Here is a 27,246-nt window from a genome sequence, read left to right on the forward strand (position 1 = left end):
TTAATAATTGTGTGTGTGTGTGTATGTGTGTGTGTGTGTGTGTGTGTGTGTGTGTGTGTGTTTGTATTTGTCGCTCTCCTAACACAGACCAGGTAGGTTTGAACCTAAATTCCAAAGGCCCCTTCTTAATTTCCTCCAGAGAAAGGACTCTCTGATGTGCTGTTAAATAGGAATGGGATAGTACCTAGTTCTGGACTGAGACACCTGGGAATCCATCTCCTCCCTGTTCACAGACTCCTCCCTGATAAAGGATGTAGCTTTGTTGGGTCTTTTTAGTTGATTTTTAGGCAGCGGTTTACTTTTCTACTTTCAAAGTTGTATGCCATTGTTCTCCATTTTCTTATTGGCTTCTGTTTTCAAATGACAAAAACGAGAACGTTTTCCCTCAGTAGTAGGTAAGTTTTGGGGGAGGGAGTGAAATTCCATAAATGTATTCCAAAACTTCTTTTTAAAGGAACAATTAAAAGTCGCTGTAGTAGCTAACATGACTAGAACTGAATAGCTGTTGTCATTTTGAGTACGTTGTTTTCGTCTTTGCTATGTGCAAACAGTAGGTAGCAGCTGGGTATCAGCTATTACCGTTGTCTTTGGAGCGTCGCGAGCATGCCCGGCGAGGCCTGGAGCAGCTGTTTCGTACATGCTGCTGTACGTTTGTTTCTGTCACAGGCTGTAGATGTCTCATTCTGTCCTACCAGCACCATAGCAAAATAGTGCGGCACAGAGGAAGCTGGCAAGCAGTCATTTGTTTTAAAGTGACACAGAAGTCGCCTTTATTCACTGCTACAGCCTATTTTTTTCTCCCTGCGACAGTCTTACTGTTCTCTTCCCTGTTCTGGGTTTAAATCACCTGCCCTTCATTCTGCTGTGTTCCGTTCAGCCTGCAGATGGCAGCATTGCTTTATTTGTACTGCAGTGTTGATGCATTTTATCAGTGCATTCCTGCCAGGTCTGAGCTAAGAAAGCACTGGGCTGTTTGCTTTTGTCTTTGTCTATTCATTTCATGGTTTTTGTGTGCCTAGGTAACAGTTCAGTGAGTGGGCTGGAGTGTGCCACTTGACTCTACCGCCTGTAAACTGCCCAATGGCCTTAATTACTTTCATTATTTAGTGGAGCTTAGATCTGCTTCATTGTAACTCCACAAAGCAGTTTGCTCTGCATTTTTAAGAGTTTGTTAGATTAATTTCTCTGTTAATCTAGTGATGTTTTAGAATTCCTGTATATATCATGAATTTAAATCTTCAGTATAATTGATTTTGCTGAAATACAAGTTTTGTTGCCAGGATAAAAATAATACATTAGGAAAAATAAGTTAGAATCAGATTATTATGCCACATTTAAAATTAAACTCAGAATGTTGCTGAAGGAAAATTGACAGAACAGATTTGAAGAACTGAAGAAATTAATTCAATTTGGTGGTGATTTGTTCATACAGTTCGTATTGTACATCGGTCAGCAGCATCCCAAGCCGTTGTCATTTATTGTGCTATTCTTCTGAGGCAGAGAGATAGTAAAATAGGTTTAATGGTTTGTAAGACGTTTTCTCTTAAAAGTTAGTATTTTAAAGTGAAATTCTGGAAACATGCAGCATTGGAATCATCTTAATATTGACTCGCTTGCCAACCAGTTAGAAATACTCTAACTGGTTTATAAAAAGGGGCAAGCATTGCACTGCTACAAAAAGTTAAGTTCTAGCAAAATATTAAATACGTTTAAGCATTGTTTTAAACAAACTGGTATAACCAGTTGAGCAAACTCCTGACCTGCTTTGTCCTCGCATTTGCTCTGTCCGCACTGGTCCTTAGGCAAGTTGATATTCGTAAGAGACGGTTGGTGCGCGTTTCACAGCCTTCTCAGTCTGGCGGGAGCAGTGAAGAACTGTTTACTGGAATGAAGGAGGAGGCCCTCAGTGCTCCCTCATGAAAATGACATGGCCTAGGTGCAGGTTAATTCCACTCCAGGGAGCCGAAGAAGCATGTGCTATTTTCATAGTGTTGATAGCAGCCACAAAGGGCAGGTAGTGGTTATGTGTGGGCCTGATCCCTAAAGCCTGCTTTATTATTGCATATTTAACTTTCTCCCGCAGAAAAAAAAATGTTTGGGAAAGAAGTATGTAATATTCTAATCCAAGGAGGATCTATTAGGATGAAACATGTGTTCTTGTTAATAAATTAATGTGCATGGTTTGAAATGGCATCTTAACAGGAGAGTCTGCAGACTGCTCAGTTAGAATCAAAGCGTGTGGCACATCCGTAGTAAGCCTGCAGTCAGTCCGTAGACAGCGCTGACTAATGGCGACATCCAGAATCTGCTTCTTGCTTTTGTCGCCTTCATGGAGAGTGCGGCTAGTGATCTGCAGCAGCCGCGTTTTTATTGTCCTTACTCAAAGGCGCAGCCCCAGCTCTCCATAGGCAGCGACTGTGTGAAGAGTGCCTGCGATTTGTATTTTAATTTTAAAATAAAAATTTTGGAGCTCTTGATGTTGTACTTTGGGAAATAATGCTTAATAAATGCAGACATTTCATAATGTAGTCTTTAATGGGAGGAGCAGTGGGAACGTGAAGGTCTCTAAGGTGAGCCACTGCCGTAGGAATTACTAAAGAGAGTCGTCATGTCATGGCATCTGAGCCAAGTGTGGAAATACTGGAGAGTCTGTTTTGAGAGAACTGATTTAATATTTGTCATAAATTGGGATCCGCTTGTGGGAGCGCTGTGTCTTTTTATTTCACCTCTCTGAAGTGGAATTCTAGAGGGGAGATAAATATATTCATGATCATGACATCCTGCCCCATTTGCCAGGCTTGAACTTTTAATAAGAACAATATATTGGGACTTTTTTTTTTTTCTTTTGAAGCTGAGCTTTTCAGAGAGACACTCACTTCTTACCACCATGGTGCTATTTAGAAGTAAGGGTGATTTTGCTTTCTTATTTTCCAAGCACATTTGTCCCTGAATTTAAAAAATAAATGTTGAAAGTTGAGCTTGATAAACGTTCTTTGGGCAGGTGTTTGTTTAGCAAGCTGTGAAAAAGGTAATCAGTACCCACCATAATCAGAGATTAAAAACTCATTAACTTCAAAATGTGTTCCGTGTATTAGATTTTGAACTCTTGCTGAAATTTTCGTAGCTATGAGTGTGCAGTCATTACAGTTTGAAATTAGATTTGCATTACTAATGTTCTGTAGGTCAGCATTCACACCCATGCATGTGTGTGCATGTGTGTGTTTTCTCTAAGAAGACGCCTACTTCAGTTGACCTAAAACTTTGATGGTCTCTGAAGATAACAGTATTGAGGTGGTACATAGACCTTTGTATTATTTCTACCTATCTAGAATCCTAATGTGGTGCTTTTAGTGAACAAAGGTTTGTTTTACTAAGGAAAAGACTTTTAGAGCTGTTTTGTAGCTATAATTTGCATCTCAACTAGTGTTCAATTGGGATAGTGAAGGAAAGCCAGAGCGGACAGGAGTTGAATGGTATGTGTTCTCTAAACTCTTTCCAAATAAGAATTCTTTAATAATTAATTTGGAGTTAGGAGACCCATTGAATCTATTTCCCCCTCATATTTTTTTAATTAAGTTTTTACTTTATTTTGTGTGTATGGGCATTCTAACTGCATGTATGTCTGTGTACGCACATGTATGCCTGAAGCCACGAGGCCAGAAGAGGTCATCAAATACTCTGGAACTAGAAAGAGTTACAGACGGTTATAAACTGTCATGTGGCTTCTGGGATTTAAACCCGGGTTCTCTGGAAGAGCAGCAAGTGCTTTTAACCACTGAGCTAGCTCTCCAGCCCTATTTACATCCGTCCTAGTACACTTGAGATTAGCTGCTCTCCGCTGCATTTGAAACACTCCTTACCAGGTGTAAAAATGCTTTCTTCATACTGCAGGTCTTTATGCCCAAGGTAAAGGTATACTAAGTGTTTTGTTAGACTTATGAAGAGTGCTTGCGTGGAGTCGATATGTCTGGTTTGCTATGGTTGATTTCTTGGTGACTAGACTACCCATAACCAGTGGTTAAATGATAAATTGCATTTAAGGGGCATTAAGGGACACAGAGACACAAAGTGCCATAGTATAGTAGGGGCCAGCCTTGAGTTAGGCAGGAAAACTAAACTCTCTTACCATGAGCTGCAGTCTTCTCTTGAAAATGGGAATATTACCAGGGAAGTGGTGGCCCATGCCTTTATTCCCAGCACTTAGGAGGTACAGGCAGTCAGATAGATCTCTGAGTTTGAGGCTAACCTGGTCTACAGAGCGAGTTCCAGGATAGCCAGGGTTATTTTTTACATGGAGAAACCCTGTCTCAAAGAACAACAACAAAAAAAAAAAAAAAAGAAAGAAAGAAAGGAAATAGGGAAGGGGAATGTTGATAGGGAGTGCTGTGTAGACATCGTTGGGCTACTATGATGGTCATTCCACTTTTCTAGCTCTTTAACACTGATACCTTAGTGATATTTTGTTTGTGTTTTAACAAATAAAGCTAAGCCACTGGAGGCCAGGGAGTGGTGGCACACACCTTTAATCCCAGGACTCAGGAGTCAGAGGCAGGCTATCTCTGTTAGTTCAAGGCCACCCTGGGCTACACAGGAAATTGTGTAAAAGAGAAACAAAGTTCACCCAAAGGTGATCCCAGCACTGGGGAGGTGGAGATGGGATCAGTATTGCTGGGCAGAGAGGGGAATATAAAGTTGGAAGAGACAGGAACTCAAATGCAGTCTGAGGATTGCCCATGCAGTCTGAGGACAGAATCGCTCCTTCAGTCTGAGCACTGGTAGTGGCTGGCTGCACTGCTTCTCTGACCCTTCAGCTTTCACCCCCTAATATCTGATTCTGGGTTTCATTTATTATGACCAACTAGAATTTGTGCTGCAGATACCAGTTAAAAGTCAGGTGAATGGAGACCAGATGGATAGGTAGAGTGTAAGCACTGGCTTGGCCGGAATTGGGAAAGGCTTAATATCTGAGCCGATCTGTGGTTGGACTTCTCAGTACAGCCCTGTGTTTAGACTTTGGGCTTTTGGTTATGGGCGGGAGGTTGTGTGTGAATTGCTGCCTCAAGCCCACAGAGCCTCAGTGACTGGAACAGAAAGAAATGTACCTGTGGATCTGCCTTTGAAAGAAGACTGATACTACCCAGCCCATGGAAGACCCAAGAGGAAAACACACATTTCCTATAACCAGATAATTCTTCAAAGAAATGAGGACATGGCTCCTTATGTTTTCCCTGATCTTCCAGAGAGGACTGAAAATGCCTTTACCATGAAGCCACAGGCATTCTCCATTTGAAATTATAGTAAAATCAATTAGGTTTCCAAAAGGAAATTTCTGATCCCCTTAAACATTTGTGCTAAAACCCTTTGCTTATAACCCTCTAACATTAAGAAAAAAGGAAACCATATTCAGTCCTGTTTACATTTGGAATGTATGGACTGTGCTGCAGTCCTTGAGTTCACTGGGAAGAAGACATTCTATGGGAGTCTCTGGGAATGACATTTGTTACTCTGGTATTTTACTGGAATAACTTTCATATAATTTATAAAAGTCACGAGGTTTTTCAGTGAGGTCCTAAACAGTGAAGACTCTTGGGAAGTGTGCTGGGTGATTATGTAGTGTCTCCTTTAGATGTCTGAGGAGAAAGTAGTTCCTTAGCTATGCTTCACTAGGAGATTTCATGGGTCATGCGTGCATTTTTAGATCACCTATTGGAATCTGAGGTCTGCTGAACCCCTTAGATGTTCCTGCCCAATCACCCTTGACAAAGCTGATGATCCTGCTCGTTCTTACTCACAACATCAGTTGCAGATTGAATAGCGTAGGATTAGAAGAAATTAAAGCAACCAGGTTCTTAATGTCTGATCTCGATTATTATTTTGTAGGACATTAAAACCTTGTTTTGGTTTTGTTTTATGCCTTTTGGTCATGAAAAAGGAGCTGGAAGTATTCTAAATATTTAAATATTGGTTAAAAAACCTATGATTTTGTTTTTTCCATAGTCACTTCTCAATAGACTGTGAGGCACAGTGTGTGTGTGTGTGTGTGTGTGTGTGTGTGTGTGTGTGAGAGAGAGAGAGAGAGAGAGAGAGAGAGAGAGAGAGAGAGGTGTATATTTTGGTTAATACCTTCTGTTTTCATTTCAGCGGATCCTATTAAGATCCTAATGCCATCGCTGTCTCCTACAATGGAACAAGGGAACATTGTGAAGTGGCTAAAAAAGGAAGGTGAGCAATGTGTTCCTGATGTCTTCCAGTGTCTTCCAGCTTGCTTATTGGATCATTTTGTCCCCATTGCACCATGTATTTGATGTAATTCATGATATAAAGGAAATGTGTTGCTTTGCTGGTTGGTGTAAATTGACATAATAAAAGCTTCCCATGTCGGTGTATGGAGTTTTCTGGCTTGACTGTCCCTTTTCACTTCACATGATGGTGATGCTTCAGGCTCCCCTCCTCCCAGCGTTTCAGCTGGGAGGTGCTCTCAATAGCAAGTAAATAAGTAAATAAGAAAAACTCTTAAAGAAACACCTGCAGCAGTGTAGGAGTATAGTTACTGGGCCCTAAGACTCTGAAATCAAAACTGTGATTGGTGCTTCAAAACACAGACTGGTGGAACTGGACAGAAAATGGGGCAGTAAATACTCACAGATCTTTTGAGTTTGAAAAACCACACAATTTTAGATTCATTGTGTTCTGTCAAGACTAAATCACAAATAAGTCAGATACTATATAAATATTTGTTGCAGATACTAGGAAAACACTTGATAGATTCCTCTACAGCTGATAGTGTTGTAAATTCCCTGCCTCTCAGAATCTATAGACAAAAATGGGAAAAAGTATTAAATTTGCTGAAAAAAAATTTGTAGAGCTTGAGAAAGTGCTTAGCAGTTAAAAGCACTGGCTGTTCTTCCTGGGGAAGAACTCAGGTTTGAGTTCCAGCACTCACATGGTAGCTCACAACTATCTGTAACTCCAGTTCAAGGGAATACAACTCTTCTTTCTGGCCTCCATGGGCACCAGGAACGCATGTGGTACACAGGCATGTGTACAGACAAAATGCTCATAATAATGATGATATTAATGATGATAATACGCTTGTATAACAGAAAACATGATAAACCAAATAAAAAGAATCTAGTGACAAATTGAAAAAAAGAATATTTGTGGTTGTATCATGAAGTATAAATACTAAAAAAAATTCAATATATAAACAGGTGGGTCCAGAAGAAAGGTTCTAAATTGCTCTTAAATGTGGGTCAAAATATGTTTACTGATAAAGTAAACAAGTAAGTGCTATGGAAATAATCATGTTTCTCTGTTATATACAGAAATGTAGGCGTTTGACATTTGATCTGTGGACGGAATGGTGGAAGTGGGTGCTCTCAAACACCCAGAGGGCAAAATAGTCTAAGCGCCAAGAATCTACAATGTCTAGAAAGATTACATTTATATTTACTCTTTAGCCCTGCAACCCTATTTCCAGGGACTTATCTCAGTGTTACACTGGTAAGAATAAGACAAAACACACCACACGTAAGGCTGTTTATTACAACCCTGTCTGTTTACAATAGCAGAAAATGGAGCCCAAAGGGTGGTCAGAGCCGTTGGCTAACTTTTACAGTGTCTGTAACTGTACAGAGAAGTCAATAGTCTCTCCTTTTCATGTTGTGGAGTGATGGCCAGTGAAAAATAGCAGGGTAGAGACGAGGGTAGTGTGGTTCATCAAAAGAGGAATGGTAGTGCCCAGACTTCAGCCGCCAAGACTGGGTAGAGTCAGTGGTAGAGCACTGCCTAGCCATGAGAGGCCGTGGAATCAGTGCCTTGGAAAGGATAGGCGAAAAGCTTAAAAGCAGCAAGTGGTTGTGATGGAGAGTACGGGGCGGGTGTGTGTGTGTGTTGGGGGGGGGGTGACGGAAAGGCCTGAAGGTAGATGTCTCTGAGTATAGCTTTGCTTTTCTCCTTGACTTTGGAAAATTACATATTTTGCATGATCTTAAAACAAAATTAAAATGTAAAAAAAGCCCTAATATTGAGTCAAATTGAAACAGATAAATCTGATCATATATTTGGTTGCAGGGAATGCTGTTTTAAATATCAGTGGCGTTGCCTATAAATACCTAATAGACTAGCTAAAGGAGCTCCAGAAACAATCCTGAGGGTGAGTGCTTAAACTGTGATGGTTGGATTGGTGGTATGAATGGCAGACTCATATGTTTTTTTACAGAATAAATCAAAGGAGTAGTTTGAGGTCATGGATCTGGGAACCCTGACTTTGGTGGGGGTCACAGATAAAACCAATGAACAAGAGCAGAGGTTAGAGAAAGACCCTGTGACAGTAATTTTCAAGGCCTTTCCTGGAAATGTGTAGAAACAAGGACCAATCTAGAAGTCATGAGCACTGCCATAAGGCATAACACTGCAGTCTGTTAAGGGCCAGTGCCACTGCAGTGAAGAAGCTCCGGGGAGCATGGCTGCTGCCAGAGCAGGAAACATGCTCAGGAAGTGGGGCACGAACTTAAGAGGGTGTGGGAAGTCCTTTTGTCTATGTGTTACTTTTATTGGTTAATGAAAACATCAAGTGAGTTTGATTGTTGGTGGTACTAATTTTTAAGTATGCTTGATACAAAACTGTCTTTAAAGGTGTGTAGCAGCCATTTTACCAGACCTCAAGTGTCTAGCATGGTGCTTAGAAATGAAAGACAGAATTTCTAGACCAAGGAGATGAGTGTGCTGTGGCTCTTATGACAGACAAGTGGGGAGGTACCATGGATGTAAAGGAGTCTGGGGAAGACTCTTTGTGTTCTGGGCCCTGCTTTCCTTTTCCATCTTTCTGTCATGGTTCCATTGGTTCCAAGAGTAACCCTTCCAGATACTGGCCAGTGTCTTACTACACACTGTCTAGCTATCCTTCTTTCTCTTTATTCATGCTCCAGCATTTGAAGGAAAGAGGACAGATCTTTAGTCTGTATTCAGACTCACTAAGTATACAAAGAAATTGTAGGCTGCCAGGTTCATTCTCTAGTATTTGTCTTGAGGGCTGGTCAGGCAGGTGTTAAAAGAGGACAGAGGAGGGAAGAGCAAATAGCTCGCTCTGGCAAGACCTTTGAGGTTGTCCCCATGTGATGTAGATGTCCAGTCTAGTATTCAGTGAATATAGTGTATTCAGCGTTGAGGGCGTGGACAGAGATTCCTACTCTTGTAGTTATGTTCGGACTCCCGGAGGTCTAGCGTTCTTAACGTCACTGCTGCCATTGATGATAAGTGTGAAGACCAGGAAGAGAAATATGCTGGCGTCCAGCAGGATTCAGGTTCCAAAGAGGAGGTGTGGAGTCTGCAAGGGGATGGAGGCTCCTAACACAATAGGAGGGAAGATCAGATGGCTGCCCATTGCACCTTTTATGCGCTATAATTGCACAAAGAATTAAATGGGAGGAAGGGAGTACGTGAACTGGATTGAGGAAGCTGAATTGACCTTGACAAGATAATGGGTACCAGTTGTATATTAATGGGAGGGTCACAAATTCCTCCTGCCAGAGATAAGAATGACTCCCCTTTTAATAAGCAGGAACCCATTTGTAGTGTGAAACGGCAGGGCTGTGTCCAGCCACCTGCCGCCGGCTAGCTTTACCCAAAATAATTACACGGAAACTGTATTCTTTTAAATACTGCCTGGCCCATAGTTTCAGCCTCTTATTGGCTAATTCTCACATCTTCCTTTAACCCATATTTAGTAATCTGGGTAGCACCACGAGGTGTGGCTTACCAGGAGAGATCTTAACCTGCGTCCATCTCGGAGAGGAGCAGCATGGAGACTCACTATCGTGACTGCCTGAAGCGTCTCTCCAACTCTACTTCCTTGTTCCCACAATTCTGTTCTGTCTACTCCACCTACCTAATTTTCTGTTCTTAAAGGGCCAAGGCAGTTTTCTTTATTAATTAACCAATGAAAGAAACATAGACAGATAACTCTCCTCCATCACCCATTCAAGACCCTGAGGGAATAGGGATTCTTGTCTAATGCCTGACTTTGGGAAAAAGACTTTTCTCTGGGGTCCAGACACTCCATTATAGAATATTGCTTTTTGGGGGGTGGTGGTGGCTTAGTTTATCCAAATAGCTAAAGCTTAAAAGTGAGCAAAGATGAGGCTAGACAAATATTACTGTGAACCTGAGTAGACCTTAGAAATTTATAAATCTTGATTATCAAATATGTCTTATTTATCAAGCATCTTACTTATCTACATTTCTAGCAGCTTGATGTTAACTAATATGGGAGTAGGCAGGGTATTCATGCCATATGGTTCCATGGTGGCAGGGATTTTTTTGTTTTTCTCCAAAGAATTACTTTGTTTAAAGAAGCTGCCATTTTATACATTTTCATTCTTCAAAGTCCTCACAAGGTTTCCCAAAGGAAAAGGCCCAGAGAACTCCCATAACTAATGTGAGGGTTGTTAAAGTGAAAGTAGAAGTGTGCTGGGGAACTGAGATCCACACAGTCAGAATGCTGCACCTTTGGAAGCAGCAGTGGCCACCATGGCTTCACACTGGAAGTGAGCTTGCCAAATGAACTTGGTGACTTAGGACAGAACTACATTTCTTTAAAAAAAAAATAATAATCTGGATACTAGGAAAGGCAAGAATATGCATGACAGACTGGGCCTCACAGCAGATCAGGCTGGAATGGAGGTAAGGAGTATGTCATATTATAGTTGCTGGGTCTTGGATATTACACTTGGCTGGTACTGTTGCTTAGCTCTTTTCATTTATGGGGAATGTGTTTGTGTGTTAGTATCTTTTCTTCCCTGGTTCTGAGCAATTTGGGTAGCCATTGTGCACAGTTAATTGTGAACCCTTGGGTAGAACCAAAAGCCTGGAATGTAACAGAGATCCTGGAAGGCATTACAGACAAGCTTGTCCCTATAGACTAATTGGACCTAAGGAAAACACCCAAGAGTCCACCCAGAGCAGGAAACAGAAAGTGGAGCCATGTGCCATACTGGGCCTGAGTTGTGGTCTGGAGCTGCTGAGAAGAGATATTTGAGCAGGTCAAGAGGTAGGAAGAAGGAAATGGGTTAGTTCAGACTTGAATGTGGTCGGTTTTGAGATTCTTGTTAGACATTGAAGGCAAGATGTTCAGCGTGTTACAGGAATTGATGTTCTAGCACAAGGTGTGGGTTGGTGACTGAAGTGAGTCATTAGCATATGGGCAGAGTTCAGTGCTGTGTGACAGCACAGTTATTGTTGTTTTTGGCAATTCGTGTATACTAAGAATTCCCATTCCCTTGAAAGTTTGCTCTCATGAGCTAACCTTATGAAGTCTTTGGGTTCAAATTTACAATACTTGGGATTTTTTGAGTGAGAACTCATTGGCCGAGGCCAAAGGTCCTCAGCTTTTAATAACTAAATTATCTGGCCAATCCATCCTGGTGGTGCACAGCTTTTAATCCATGTGGATTGCAAGGTCAAGCCCCATTTGCTGAGAACGCGACCCCAAACTTAATGATGTGCTCAGAAGCAGTCGTCTAGGAGCAAACCTCAGTAGGCATAGCCAGCAGCAGGACGACACCTACCTCCAGGATCTGCCCACACTTGGAATTACTAAACTCAAAATGTGTGAATTTGAATTTATTAAATTTATAAGAGAAGGAATTAAAAATGCTATGCAAAAATATCAGGCAGAGAGAACATTAATTGGAAGTTCTTGTCATGAAAAGTATTGCCCATAGAATTAGAAAATGTCATTGAAGATTGGGTGAGAGTGTGATAATCATAACTGAACAGAAGACTTGTGAACCACACAAAGAGTTAAAGCCGAGGGAGATCAGAAAGAGAAGCTAAAATGAGGCACATCCAGGAGGGCTAAAGGAGAAGGTGGAAGACAGAAAATGTTCAAAGAAACATTTGACCGTGCTTTCTAGAACTCCGTGAGTTGTGTAAGCCAAAGCCAGAGCTTCACTGAAGCCCTTGCAGGGCTGGCTCTGCATGGCTGCTGCATCTTTAATTATCAGTGCCTGAGAAAGTTCCACATTTATAAGTAATGTGATCCATGGGCGTCTGTTTGAGCTTTCTTCCCCTTGTGACTTAGGGCTTTGTCTGTTTCCATGTTCATTGCTGCAGGATGTTGGCACCCCTAAATAGTGATTCAGAAAGATTAAGTTCCTTCACACTTTGAGAATTTCTAGACCGGTAGCTGTGAGTGTTGCAGCTCACGGGCAGCCTGATGAGGTCCTCCCAGTGGAACTGGGCGCTGTGATCCGGAGGCAGGATGAGTGCGGTTTGGTCTCTGCTTAGCTTCTCCAACAATGCACTCCTTTCACATATGACAGACAATGATATACTTTAATCTTCTGGACCACATTTCCCTGCAGTTTGCTCTTAAAATTCTTTATTAAGCAGCTTGCATGTGTGGAAGGGGGTGTTGTTTAGTAATATATTGGAAGTAATAGAGATCATTCTTAATCCTTGTTTCCTGGTAATTCAGGAATCATTTAAAGATTGTTGCACTATGATCTAATATGCTAAGTGCAATACATCTATAATAGCTTGGTTAATTCATTTTGTGTTGCAAACAAATTTATGTTCTGACAGGTAGTTTGTATTCACTGGTTTTGTTTGGTAGTGAGGTCTTTATTGACAATAGTCACTATGACTTAAAGCAGTTACTTTAGAACTTAGGCCACATAAGAAGGCTGAAATTTCAAGGGAAGACTAGATAACAGTCTGGTGCCCTGTCAGCCGAGTGTCATCTTCAGAGACTTTAAGGTTCCTAAAAGTCTGAGGCTTTGTAATTGCAACCACGCCTGACCATGCTGCTCTGAGTACATGTATGTTAGAAGCTAGAGGGTGCAGCAAGGTGAGTCCTGCCCTGAGAGTCACGTCTGTGCACTGTGCTGGCCACTCTGGGAGGGAGTTAACTGAATTAAATCTTGACTTCATAATTCTAACAGAACTCATTTTCATTTTATTTTCTAAGTTGAAGAAAAGCAAGATAAAAGCTTATATGTAGCATGATTAATAAAAATCCAGAGACAGACACTGGGGTTCAACCTGAATGTCAGAAAAGCAAACCAGCCAGCCGCTGGCTTTTATCTCTACCTCAGTCCGAAATGGCAGTCCTGCAACCAGGAATCTCAGAATGAGACTGTGTCTGAGAGTCGTCTCCTCCCATTTTATAATCCTCTCTAGGGCTGGGATTGTGCACCACTACTGCCTGGTTTCTATGGCAAACTAATGTGGCCACTGGGATTAAATGTGTGTGTCACCACTGCCTGGTCTGTAAGACTGACCAGTGTGGCTGTTTTACTCTGAACTTCAGGCAAGCTTTATTTATTAAAATACAAATGAAATGCCACTATACATGTAAGTTAACTCCATCTTTTGAGTGAGTCAGAATAGTAGTTTTGTATATTATATTATATTTAATTCCAGTCTATTAAAATGGAATAAAACAACATAAAATTGGAGAAGGTGTTTTTAAAATGTTAGTCTGTATCCACGTTTTCAGTCTCTTGAAAGATGAGTTGAGCTGTAATCCCACCCTACTGAAAGCTTCCTATTGGGATATGTTTCTGTGTTTCTCCTGTAAACTTTTTCTTTTTCCCCAGTTGGAAAGTCAAGTGTATTCTAAAGATTCTTGTTTCCCACTTTTTGTAAAAACTTGTTTTCTGCTCTGTGGTGAAGCTCTGTGGAATAAAACCAAACTGAAATAATTGCACAGAAGCCAGGGCAATGTGATTCTTCAGAATCCACCCTCACACTCGTCCTACCTCGTGTGACACAACTGTGAGAGTGTCACACACTTCCGTGTACGGCACCTACTGTAGTATTACTTCGTAAAATTCAGAAGCGGTGGTTCTGAAGGACGCCGTGTCTGAGGAAGCTTGGTTCTCTGAGTAGGTGCTGCTGGAGTCAGAGTGGATTGTAATGCAGCAGCCGCCTTGGCTTCTGTTTGTGTTGCTAAAGTGGGAAATTTTGAAAGGCGAGTTGTTCAGTATAGCATTATCTTGACAGTTCTATCGAGGAAATACTTTACATAGCAGTCTTCATTTTTCAGCACTCAGCTCCAGAAAGGTATGGATCATATGGCTGTCTCCACAGGCAGTTTAGAGCATCTCTCACCCCAGAGACACCTGGTGTCTGATGCAGCCACTTCCTTCCTAGCCCAGCTCTTGTCAGCCTGATTGTCCTGTCTTTAAAGTTTGCTTTTTCTCAATGTTCTATAACAAAGAAGGAAGTAGGCTTTTTTGCTTTGACTTCTTTTTTATCAGCCTGGTGACTCACTCTAGCACTAACGAGCACGTTTTCCTTCATCTTCATACTTGCTCTACAGGTAACAGCCGGCTGCCCTCCGCACTTACTTTTGAAACAGATGTATAGTCTTCATTTTTGGTAGAACAAAATTGTTTCGTAGGAGGCAGGGGATTGTGATTGTTTATAAAATAAACATCACCGTTAACAATTTTTGAGACATGTTTAAGGGAGAGGGATGTTTCTGTGGACCCCATCCTCAGTTCTGTCAGCTGGCCATCTGGACAATGGACCAGGATGATGCTGCTGGCTTCGGTGCCGGGGAGCGGCTCCCGGCCGGGCCTCTGCTCTGGCCCCTCCTGGGGCCCGCACTCTCGCTCCGGGTCCACTCCACCTCCAACACAGACATGGACCAGGAGGAGATAGTACAGGAAACAGAGGAGCTGCCGTCTTCTGCAGCCAGCCACGTGGCACTGAGAACCTACCTGTGAGCCTCAGCTAAGAGTGACCCACTAGAACATAAACTGCTGGGCAGAACTGAACACTTTGTTGTAGCCAATGCTTTCTCAGTGTCTTCCATTCTTGTGTGTGTGCTCTGTGAATGGTGTGTTTAGGTGACAGACTATGGAATAAAGAGGGAGGCTGCTCCTTGATTTTTAATGTTTATTAGCTAGAAATATATCTGCAACTTTATTTTTATCAGAAAATGTTGCAAAATGTTTAAAGGTCTATGTGAATTTGTTAAAAACTTCCAGGTCCGTGTTTTTTTATTTCATAACCACACATTCAAATCTTCCTGAAAGTTGGAAGATAGGTAAGTTGGTGGAGATTGTCTGTGTCTGGGGCTGGCAGAAGCACCTTGTCACTACTCTGCCAAGCAGCCCAATGCTGATCAGTGCTGGAGCCCTGGGTCTGGATCCGTGGGACTCATGACTCAGTCTCAAATGTCCTGTGTCCACTCACAGTGATTATCGCTAGAGTTTCAGGCTCGTGATCATTACGGACAGCGGTTGCTCATGTGATAATTGGGTCTTTCGCTCCTCTGTGGTTCAGCAGCTGACTGACTTTTCTGTGTCCTGCTCTGTTGATCATGTGCTCCGTTGGCTCTCATAGCTCAGAGTCTGATGCAAAGAGAGAGATGTGGCTTTAAAGAGAAAGAAAGGGAATATCTTGTCAGATGTTACAACTTGCTGCAAATCAAATGTTATAACCAGGTAAATGTAAAGAACAATTAATATTTTCCTTATGATGAACTAATGATTCCTGAAGTTACTGTGGTTTTTTCTTTTTCTAAAGCATTTTGATCTGAAGTTAAGTGGAGGTTATGAAGAAACTGTGACCAGGAGCTAGGAGACAGTAGCAGCAGCAGGAAAGCATTTTCTGAGGCAGTTCGTGATTCTTTTCGAGTTAGCAGAGGATCAGAAACCCCAGAAGTGACTCAGAAACTTACATGGCCGGAGTAAATTTGTACATGGTTCCTCAAAAGTTGTTGGAACTTAAGTGAGAGTGAAAAATGGTTCAACGTTATTTCATTCTTTTTCTTTATGGCCGAGTTTATTATGTGCATCTAAGAATATGTGAAAAGTTTCCCAGCCTAGTCAGTTCTCCCATTGCTCCAGCAGCAGGAGCCCCCTGGATATTGAGCATTTTTGACTCTTTCAAAGCATCTGTGATTAAACAACAACGATGCACACGGAAGGCTGGGGCAGCAGGGAGGTGTTGCAGGAGGAGGCTGGTTATTCATCCTGCTGCCCAGAACCAAAATACCACACAGAAACTGTATTAATTAAATCACTGTTTGGCCCATTAGCTCTAGTTTCTTATTGACTAGCTCTTATATTAATTTAACCCATTTTTAGTAATCTGTATATCGCCCCATGGCAGTAGCTTACCAGCAAAGTTTCAGCATGTCTGACTCTGGCAGCTCCTTCGTGTCTCTCTAACTTCGCCCTTCTTTCTCCCAGCATTCAGTCTAGTGTTCCCCGCCTACCTAAGTTCTGCCTTGCCGTAGGTCCAAAGCAGTTTCTTTATTCATTAATGGTAATCACAGCACACAAAGGGAACTCCCACATCAGAGAGGGCTGGGGCAGCAGGGACAGCTAGGGTGGCAGCCTGGAGGGCTGGGGCAGCAGGGAGGGCTGGGAAGCAGGGAGAACTGGGGAGCGGGTAGAGCTGGGGAGCAGGGAGAGCTGGGACAGCGGGGAGAGCTGAGGCTTGTTCTGTTTGCCAGGTGCCTGAAGTGTGTGTTCTCTTCCCAGGGCCCTGGGAGTGTACCTTTGTGTCTGGCTCTTCCCAGCGCCCTGGGAGTGTACCTTTGTGTCTGGCTCTTCCCAGCGTCCTGGGAGTGTACCTTTGTGCCTGGCTCACTGCCCTTTTCACTTGTCCACTCTTTCCAGTCTTGAGGAGCTGACCTCTTGTTCTAGGAAACTTCTCTTCCCTTCTCGAGACTGGGTTAGATGTCCTCCTGAGTATTCCCAGAGCTTTCTCACTTCTACCTGCCGTCCTCTCCAGTTGACTTTTCAGTAGGTGTGCAGGGAGCTTCTTGAGGTCTGAAGTTCAAACAAATGAACCCACTCTTATGTGCTGCTATGGCATTCTCAGTGGACAAACAAGGTTTTCAATAAATATTTGTTGACCAGAAGCTTCCCGTTTGGGACAGATGAGGTAGGGACCTTTGGGTGGGTGTTCAGTAAATGCCATCTAACAGCTAAATTTACATCATTAAAATACTCTTGGTAGTCAGAGCTTCTGTGACTGAGGGAAAAAGGCCTGGTTGTTCATTCTGGTATACAATTATGTTTCCATAATTTGAGTTTTCATAGCATATTTATTAATGCTTTAGGTTTTTCTTTTACTGTATTGGCAAGTTAATATCTCTGCTGCATACAGCTGGGAACTGTGTGTGAGTAGGTATGTTTATATATCTCGTATTTTTCTGTCCCTGTGTTTTTTATTCAGCTTTGGTTTGGGTCTGTCTCTTATAAGCCACATTTTTAAAGATTTTGTTTTGTATTCATTTTGATAATCTGCTTATAACAAATGGTTTTATTTATGCTTATTGTGATTACTTATATACTAGGCTAGTTTCTGTAATTTTTTAGACATTTCTTTTTTGTTCTTTTTATTTCTTTCTACTAGACAATCATTTTGTTGTTTCCTGCTTTTCCTGAGTTTTGAGTGTTATAGATTTTATTTGTATTTTTAAATCCCTAAGTTTTGCCAGTTGAACATAGAGTTAATTCAGTTTGTTTTCTTCAGCTGGACCAATGTGAGCACAGTTCGCATTCTCCCTAACCCTTCCCCTAACTATCCTGTTAGCTTTTGGAGTTTGCTTTCACTTTTAAAGTCCCCTAGCACTGCAGTTTAAACGGGGCGTGAGTGTTAGCACCTTCTGTGGTAACTTGTTTCTTGTGTCCACCTGCCCTTTTTATGACTGCTTTCTTGAGCTACATCTTGTAAGGGCTCTTTATAGTAATCACTAGTAGTAAATTTTCCTAAATTTTATATGCCTAAAAATACTTCACCATTCATTCTTAATTTATGGTTTAGCTGCATCTAAGATTCCAGACAATTCTTTTCTTCAGTGTGAATGTTACTCTGTTGTCCTCTGATCTTGCAGCAGCTAAAGCGTGCTCCCAGTCTGTCATTCCATTAAGGTAATCTGTTTTTTTCCTCTGATAGCTTTTTTAAATGTTTTTTCTATTGTTCCTAGTTGCAGACTCTCTGGTTATCAAGTGTGGATTCATGCTTAGACAGTCTAATACTCTTTGGTTTCCTGCTGAATTTTTTATCAAAGTAAAACATGTAAAATTGAAGCCCATTTAATTTTTATGTATACGGTTCCCTTGTTCGATCCCCCACGCCACAAGACTCTATGTACCCATTTTAGTCAGTAGAACCGTTCAGAAATGACAGCCATCTAGTACTGGGAACCACATCTTGAGAGTGGGGTCTTCACTGCAGCTTCCCTACTCTCCCCGGAACTCCTGAGGGACATCACCCCCTCAGACTGGCCCTTTCCTGCTTCCCCCTTCTTTCAGCTTCTGTTTGCCTTTATTAGTGTTGTCAGCGTCTCTTTCGTTACCACGCAGTGTCTTCCGTGGTGCCTTAGTTCGGTGGCTTGAGTTCTTTCCACAATTTTTGTTTTTCTTCTTGACACTATTTTGTTTCATTTCTATAATTTTTTAAAAATTTTCTTGTGTTTGTAATGGCTATTTTACCTCAAAATATTTATCTGAAAATATTTGCTGAAGTAGCTTGCCTTCCTTCCTTCCTTCCTTCCTTCCTTCCCTCCCTCCCTCCCTCCCTCCCTCTCTCTCCCTCCCTCCCTCCCTCCCTCCCTCCCTCCCTCCCTCCCTCCCTCCCTCCCTCCCTCCCTCCCTCCCTTTCTTTTTTTAAGATTTATTTGTTATGTATACAGTGTTCTGTCTGCATGTATACCTGCAGGCCAGAAGAGTGCACCAGATCTCATTATGGATGGGTGCGAGCCACCATGTGGTTGCTGGGAATTGAACTCAGGACTTCTGGAAGAGCAGTCAATACTCTTAACCTCTGAACCATCTCTTCAGCCCCTACAGTAGCTTTTCTAAAATTCAGTTTCTGTTCCAATTATTATGTATTTTGTTTTCATAATATTAGATTTCTTAATGTGTTTGAGAACCTTGTTTTGTGATTTGCTTTCAAGTGGACAGTGCTTTGTTTTCCTCCTGCCTGTTCCCCATACCCTGGGTTTGGTTCATGTTTTGTCTTCAGGGGTAGCTTGCAACAACTCATGTTGTTGAAGTGTTTCAGTCCTCCTGTTTCCATCCTTCGGCTCCTGATGAGAGCCATCGTCTCTCATAGTCACAAGCCCTAATTGGTCATTCTGCCAGCACCCCCAGCATCCCTTCCCCTGCTTCTCAGCCCAGACACCTGCAGTCTATGGTGTTAGCTCCTGGCCACATTTAGAGTTTCATATCTTTTCTGTTGCATAGAAATGGTCTTCGTTGACTTCACTGATGTGTTTTATTTTCTGTATGCTCTTATGGTTTGTTTATGCATGCTGTGTAGTGCTATTAGGGTTTCTGAATTTGCCCTAATGTGTTAACCAAAAAGTATTATAAATGATAAGACGTCTCTCTGAATGGAATAGTCAAGTTGTACTTAACAAACAGACGAGCACCTGAGATTCAGAAGGATCAGGAATCCAAGGCTATCCTTGTCTACTCAAGCTTAGCATGGACAACATCAAACTTCATTTCAAAACACAAATATAAGAATAAAGAGACATGGGATCTTTATCCCAGAGAAGAAATGCGTTTATTATAAGTATGAATTCATTTTTAATCTTTGTAATCATTTTATTATAGCAAATGTACTTATTACTTATTATAGAGCTTTTAGAAGACACAAGACATCCATACACATGTACAAATACTTGTGTTTCCATAACACAGAATACTTTGTTATTAATTTATATTGTACACATGCTTGTATTAATTTTCATATTTAAAAGAACAAAACAAAGCTGGCAATATGGCTCAGGAGGTTAAGGCACTTGCCTCCAAGCCTGATGACCTGAGTTTGGTTACATGATTGAAAGAGAGTACCAACTTTCCAAAGTTGTCTTCTGACCTCCACACATGAACTGTAGCTTGCATGCACACACACACACAAAATTATAAATAAAATATAATTTAAAAATTTTTCAAGAAGCAGAACAACAAAAAAAAAACCCTTGTTTTGTTTTTTAGGTGAAGCTGTGAGTGCTGGAGACTCTTTGTGTGAAATTGAGACGGACAAGGCGGTGGTCACCTTAGATTCTAACGACGATGGCATCTTAGCCAAAATAGTGGTAAGATGCGGATGTCTTTCTTTATGTATACTCCTTAAATAAAGCCCCTCCTGTTTGTCTTGTTATCTACTGTATTAATACATTTTTAATTTACATTTACAATGTTCTAGTACCAAACTTTAGTAATTACCTTTTTTCCCCTAGTTTTTTTTGTCATGCATATAATGGTTGTAGGATAGAATTTTAGACCATTTATATAAAAGCAAGTAACCTAACCAGCTCAAAGCTATAGTGAGGATGCGAGCAGGCCTGCTTTTCATCCCACCCGGATCCCGCACGGCTAGCTTTACACCCGAAATAACAACACACAAACTGTATTCATTTAAACACTGCCTGGCCCATTAGTTTTAGCCTCTTATTGGCTCTCACATTTTGACTAACCCATATCTCATAATCTGTATGCCACCATGAGATCATGGCTTACTGGGAAAGATTCAGCATGTCTGACCTGGCAGCTGGCTCCATTGCATCTGTCTCACTGAGAGGAGAGGCATGGTGTCTGCCTGAGCCATCTGCCTCACTTCCTTCTTCCCAGCATTCTGTTCTGTCTACTCCACCTATCTAAATCCTGCCCTATCAAAAAGCCAAGGCAGTTTCTTTATTAACCAATGAGAGTCCTCTATCACAAAGCTGTGTGTGGGTAAAGCCTGACTGTTGGGCTGTGCTATGAGCTCACTGTAGAGCCCATTGGATGTTGTCCCTAGAGCAGAGGGTATGGTGTTGGTATAGCAGCAGAGACTACGGGCACCACTCATTCCCAAATTGATAGTAACCGAAAGGTGCTGCCAGTCTACATGAGTAGCAAATTCATTTTGTTGGTGTCTTTCTCTTAGAATGTGGAGATCATCTAAGTCATGCAGTAGTGGGGAGGATTAAGTGCAGAAATACTACAGAATTCCGGTAGTGCTGCTCTATCCATAAGTACCACTGTTTACCACTGTTCACTTGGTTCTTGGTAACTATTAGTCTTATGTCATATTGGTTGATTGAGACTGGGCAGTGAGTATCCATTTTGCCCTCTACAGCTTGAATTGCACAAGCAAGCTGCCTTTCTGTTGGCCATCCTTTGTGGATAAGTGTTTGGGTCTGAGACCCCAACTTGTCTCTAGGTAAATAGGTATACCCCTCTTTTGTCTGTTCTGTACACATGCACAGTACTTTAGGATTTTATACTCTAGTTTGCTTTAGACATTCTTTCTGTCCTTTGTGTTTCCTACTATAGGATGATCTTGTTGGTGTTTAGTTGTGCTAGCCTTTGATGTTTTATTCTTAACACTGTAGGACTTCCAACATCCATTCCTTGCCATGTATTTTGTCAGCAGCCTGGTTAAAACACATCAAGGAACATAGAGTTAATGCACTTGAAGGAAATGTGAAGGGCAAAATTTTTTTTCTGTCTTTATAACTGGCAAAATCCATACCAAAATTCATTTTCTTAATAGTTTTACAGTACTTTGCAAAAGAAAAGGATGATTTGATTCACCATATGCCTCAAACTCAACTACATTTCCCTTTACGTGCTTTTGGCGGCCTGTGCTTGGCTGCAGCTCCAGTTGTTTAGCTGTGTAAGTCTTCCATAATGATAGCATTTTCCACTCAACTGCTCAGGAATGCATTTCAGATCGCTAGTCATTCTAGTGGGTCAGTAGTGTCTGTTCTTCTGGTTCTAATGCCTTGAAAATAGGCAGAAAATGGATACAATGGATGGCTGCTTTAGTGGCAGCTATTTTTCCACCAGAGGAAAGATTGTATGTAGATTTTAGGCCTTTAATGTCTTTAGTGCATCCTAATGCTTTCTCAGTAATAGGAATAGTAAGCAGTATATTGCTGCTAGCGTGCAGTTTTAAAATGGGAGCAGGAGCCACTAAGGTGGCTTTTTTAGTTCACCCTTCTCTGTCCAAGCAAGAGCTATGCCTTTGCCTTTTGTTGTGGAAAATCCTCATGTTAGTGAGCATACCAAAATGATTTGCTAGGAAGGTGCGCCACAGGTTTTGTTTCCAGAGTCAAGTAGCTAAATAGTTGAGCTTACGGAAGATACTAATGCTGAGTTCATCCTGTAGCTCCCTCCCTGCAGCTTTGAGACCATCACAGAGTAACTTGTGCTCTCTTGGTGATTAACTCCTCATCCCTGGGAAAGTTCTGGGTTCTTTTGCCACACAGTGCTATCTTTTAAACAGTGTTACAGTTTTTGTATCCAAAGTCCATTGAAATAGGAAATATTTATTAGATTTTAATTAGAACCAGAATATGCTTAAATGTTCCTAATATGTTAATTCAGAATAAATACTGTTGGTATGAATAATTTTGTGTTCTAGTTCCAATTTATTTCATTTAGTACAAGGACTTTTAAAATTCCTGAATCAGCTAAGTTGTGCAGAAAATTTTAATTATTATACATGTAGAATCAGCTTAGGCTTCAGGTTAGTATTCAGTAGATTGGGCTTAGAATCACATAGTAAGAGGGATTATTAGACGTTCTCTGATCTTGCTTTCATAATATTTAGCTTCTTATGGCAAATATTATATCTATGCATATAATCCAAATATAACTAAACTTTCTATTTTTTAATTAAAAACATTTATTTTGTGTTTATACTTGTGTACATGCATGAACCTTGCTATGATGTTCTTGGGGCAGTCAGGGACAACTTGTGGAAGTTGGGTCTCTCCATCTGCCATTTGGATTCTGGGAATTGAGCTTAGAGCAACAAGCTGAGCTGTGTCTCACACCGTCTCACTGTGTCTCAGCCATCTCACTGATTCCATTGGCAATTTTCCATAGTAGTAGGTGTGTGTGTGTGTGTGTGTGTGTGTGTGTGTGTGTGTGTGTGTGTGTGTGTGTGTGTGGGGAGGGAGCAGCACCTCTACCAGCTGTGACGGTGCGGTGCATGGCTGTAATCCTAGACTTGGAAAGCAAAGACAGGAGGATCGGGCATTCAAGGTCATAGTTGCCTACAGCTTGTTAGAAGCGAGGCTAAGTGGGTTGTACAACCCTGTCTTAAAACAAAGTTCCATGAAGAATTGTAAAGCAATTAAGAAAAGACTTGCTCATCTGGACATTTAAAAGAACCCAACAGTTATTTTCAGCACTGCTTACAGTCTGCAGTGTCAGCTGTTTCTCTAAAGTCAAGCCTGGCATTGCCATGTTCCTAAGACCGTAGTTTTCAGTTCGGCTTTGTCCAAAATTACCTCCGTAGGTGCATATTAGAGTTTGAAGGTTTATGCTTAGAATTTAAACCTGTGTAACCTTGAATTAATCTCCGTAGACCATGATATTTGTAATTATGAATGTGCCCTCTCAAAGCTCAGAGAAAGTTCTACCAAATGGTGGCTATTCTCAGTTCTAGTTCTAATCTTTTTTTTTTTTTTTTTTTTTTTTTGAGACAGAGTTTCTCTGTGGCTTTGGAGCCTGTCTTGGAACTAGCTCTTGTAGACCGGCTGGCCTCGAACTCACAGAGATCCGCCTGCCTCTGCCTCCTGAGTGCTGGGGTTAAAGGCGTGCGCCACCACCGCCCGGCTCTAATCTTTTTCATATTGAAATCGGTAAGTGATGAATTTTGAGGGTGTCCTTCTTGAGTTTAAAACTAAGTCAGTTTTATGTCCACTATATAGATACTGGCACCAACTAGAGATGCCAGGTGGCAGCCCTGAGCTCACGGTTACGATTTCACTAATGGACATGGTGTTGATCTAAGGCATGCTGTCGGTGGTCACTTCCTTTAAATCTTAGCTGTTGCATCCTGAACAAGTTGTAACCTTGGGCCTCAGGCTCCCCATCTGTTTATTGGGATACTAATTTACCCCTGGGTTGTCAGGTGCCTTGCATACATCAATAGAACCTTGCCTGGCTGGCACTGGGAAGGCGGGCAGCTATTACTTGGACTTAGCGTCTCTTCTCCATTTTAGCTGTCATTGATGTGTTTTCTATTCATACTTCTTATATTGCTTCCTTTTAAGCCAGGGTTCAGTGTGCACATAAACTAAGAAAGTAATACTGAAGAATAAGAGATATTTAAAACTGTGTAGAGACCTGAAGCCATATGTCAGTCATATGACTCAACTCAACTCCTCTTCACTAACTGCCATTTGAACATCAATAGGCAGTTCATTTTTTTTTCTTTTTTGGTTTTTTGAGACAGGGTTTTGCTGTAGCTTTGGAGTCTGTCCTGGAACTAGCTCTTGTAGACCAGGCTGGCCTCGAACTCATAAAGAGGCCTCTGCCTCCCGAGTGCTGGGATTAAAGGTGTGTCCCACCACCACCCAGTAATCAGTTCAATTTAAAAAGGATAAAAATACTTAAATAATTACTTAGTGTGCTGGTTATGCCAAAATTAAAAAGATAATGCCATTCCCTTTTGTTGTTTTGGTTTTATAAGTGACAGTGGGTCCCAAGTAGCTCAGATTGGCCCAGGGTTCCCTGTGTAGCTGAATCTCTCTTGATTCCCAGATCCTCCTGCTCCCACCTCTGCAATGCTGGATTACACACGTGTATCACCACATCTGCCTTTAGTAGTGTTTGTGATGACGTGAACTCTCAGATACCCTTTATCCAGGAGTCTGCTGTAGACACTTTATGGCTTAGTCTCAGCATCATGTCCTTTGATTCTGCTAGTAAGCCCACCCAAGCTGGATTTAACATATTAGTATACCTAGTGCCAGTTTACAGGAGCATCTCTGGTTAAGAAAAAGAAATACTGAGCTAGTCTAGGCTGAGGGATGCAATTCAACCTCTATTTAAATATTATTGGGAGGCAGTTTGTCTCTTGTTCTATTCCTGAGTGTATGTGCTGATCTATTAGGCATGATTTTCCAATCCTTACCAAATTTACTTTGTACTCTAATATTGATCCTTGTTGAGTACATTTGTTTTAAAAATTAATAACTTGGAGGTAAATACAGAAGCTATACGCTTACTGTGTATGTGAAATGGCAGGCACTGTTCTAAGTCCTGTAGATCTGGAACTTGTCTAGCCTCCTAACAAGTCTGGAATGGCGCTGCTGCTATTTCACTGACAGATGGGCAACAGGCCTGGTGAAACAGTCATTCCTGTGCTCACAGCCGGTTGTTACCAGCTGTTTACTGTTGTGAAGAGCTGTGTTGAGACCCAGGAAACCGTACACATGGGAGGGAAGACGGTTGACTTGAACAGACTCAAGATTCAGGATCTTATTATCAGCTGTGGGTAGATCATAGAGTAAAACCACATCATCTGTTATTAAAATACGTTGGCATAAGAGCAGTAGAGGTTTTGGGTTAAGACAGTAAGAACATCTTGGATGCTTATTGTCCTCAGACTTTGGGTGCTTTGCTAGAGCAGTAAGCCAGGAGAAGGGAGTGTAGCAAAGGCCTGGTAGGTTTCTAAGTGCGATTTTATAGAATCTTATTTATGCTTCTGTCACTGTGTCTGTGGCAGCTTTGACTATTTGCTCACTGCAACAGAAGTAAATGTTTGCACCAAACTAACATGCCTGGAAGATGTTAATGACATTAAGTGGAACTGTTATGACCATTCTTTTCTTTAACTTCTGTTGTACAGGCAGGTTGTAGGGTGGGGTATTGTCTGTCCTTTTCCATTATATGCTTCATGGTGTCATTTTTTTATAAGTAAGAAAATGTGAGCGCTGTAAGTTTTATTTGATATTTGATGCGGTTGGTTACTGACTCAAAGTGTCATTGTGGTAGGGAACATGTGAAGTAATCTGTGTGCTTTGTAGTAAGTGAAACAGAAGGCGAGCTGTCAGTTTCGGATTTGGGGTGTTGTTCAAGTTACCTGTCAGAAATCTATTTATACTTTCAAAGTGAAAATTTTCCCCCAAAATATTCTGCATTTGAATCTTGGCTATTTTGTTTGAGTGTTTTGGTTTTGGTTTTTTTCTTGAGCAGGGGGCTTGGGCTTTCTTTGTAAGTAGACATTGATTTTCTCTGGTTCAGTTTTGAAAGGAAGTGTACTTCATAACACTACTTGTTTTGTTGTCTTTTTTAAAAGTTACTTTTGATGTTCAGTTAACAGTTCATCAGCAGGCAGGAGAAGAAAAGATACTAACCCAGTACAATCTTTACTCATCTTTTTAAAAAGAAAAGGTATGGCTGGAGAGGTGGCTCTAAGATTAGGAGTGCTCGCGCTCTGCAAAGGAACCAGGTTCAGTTCCCAGCACCCACATGGTGACTTCCAGCCATGCGTAACTACAGACATTCACGCAGGCAAAACACTCAAACACATAAACTACTATAAATAAGTCTTTAAAAATAAGAAGTGCTAAAGGAAAATTAATAATCAACAGAAGTAAAATGTTTTAGTGTACAACAAACAGCTAAGCAACTAAATTTTTAAAAAAATTATTTTCCAAAGCTTATAAATGCCTCATCTTTTTTTTTTTGTTCCAGTCTTATACATATTTGAAAGTCTTCATTAAACCTTTGTTCCTACTTCTTTACTGGTAATTACTAACCTTAGAAATTTGTGCTTATTTTAATTTAGGGCTAGTGTACTTACTAATAAACATCAAAATTAGTGTTACTTTGAAATGTCACACATTCCACAAGTCATGCTTTTCATGGTAATTGTTACATCAGTGAACACCTATAGCCAGTCCTACTGTTCATGAACCAATTGTAATAAACTTCAGTTGTTGAGAGGGAAGAGAGGAAATCTTACAGGAATAGCATTGTCTGCCACTACCAAAACTGTTCAATATTGTCACCTTTTAATAAATAAATTACCATTGACATGTTTAAAATATTTTTGTCTTAAATAAAGAACTCTATCTTATTTAGATTTTTCATTGGCAGATACTGTGTGAAAACTGTCCCATTAGTTAGGGCACCACTGTGTCACTGACGCATTCATGAAAAGCTCATGAAATATTTCCAGGAAAGACTTAAGCAATAAGGAAAGCCATAAACATCCTTAAATTAACCAGAATTGTTAGCTAACTTTACCTGCATAATGGGACATTTTCTCCCCACAGACTAAATTTACTGAAAACTTTTTGCTTAAAATTATATTCTAGTAGATAGGACTAATTTGGATAGGTCACTCCCTTTAAAATTCCGAAACCACTGTAGAAACTAGTGAGATAAGTAATTGACATGGACAGCCTCCGTGGATGTGAACTTATGGACATCGACAAAGAAGTAAGGGAAGCTCTGGTTTTGAAGGCTGCCAAGT

The 27,246-nt window shown here is 41.1% G+C and overlaps 1 protein-coding gene across 1 annotated transcript in view; it reads left to right on the forward strand.

Moving 5' to 3' along the window:
• Positions 1–27,246, forward strand: part of Pdhx (pyruvate dehydrogenase complex component X) — a 63,464-nt gene that overhangs the window by 13,377 nt on the left and 22,841 nt on the right. Inside the window, exons 2-3 of the mRNA XM_038331622.1 lie at positions 6,142–6,222; positions 19,977–20,077. Coding sequence (XP_038187550.1) covers positions 6,142–6,222; positions 19,977–20,077 — 182 coding nt within the window. The remainder of the gene's footprint in view (positions 1–6,141; positions 6,223–19,976; positions 20,078–27,246) is intronic.

This window comes from Arvicola amphibius, chromosome 5 (genome assembly GCF_903992535.2).
Source record: "Arvicola amphibius chromosome 5, mArvAmp1.2, whole genome shotgun sequence".
Lineage (NCBI taxonomy): Eukaryota > Metazoa > Chordata > Mammalia > Rodentia > Cricetidae > Arvicola > Arvicola amphibius.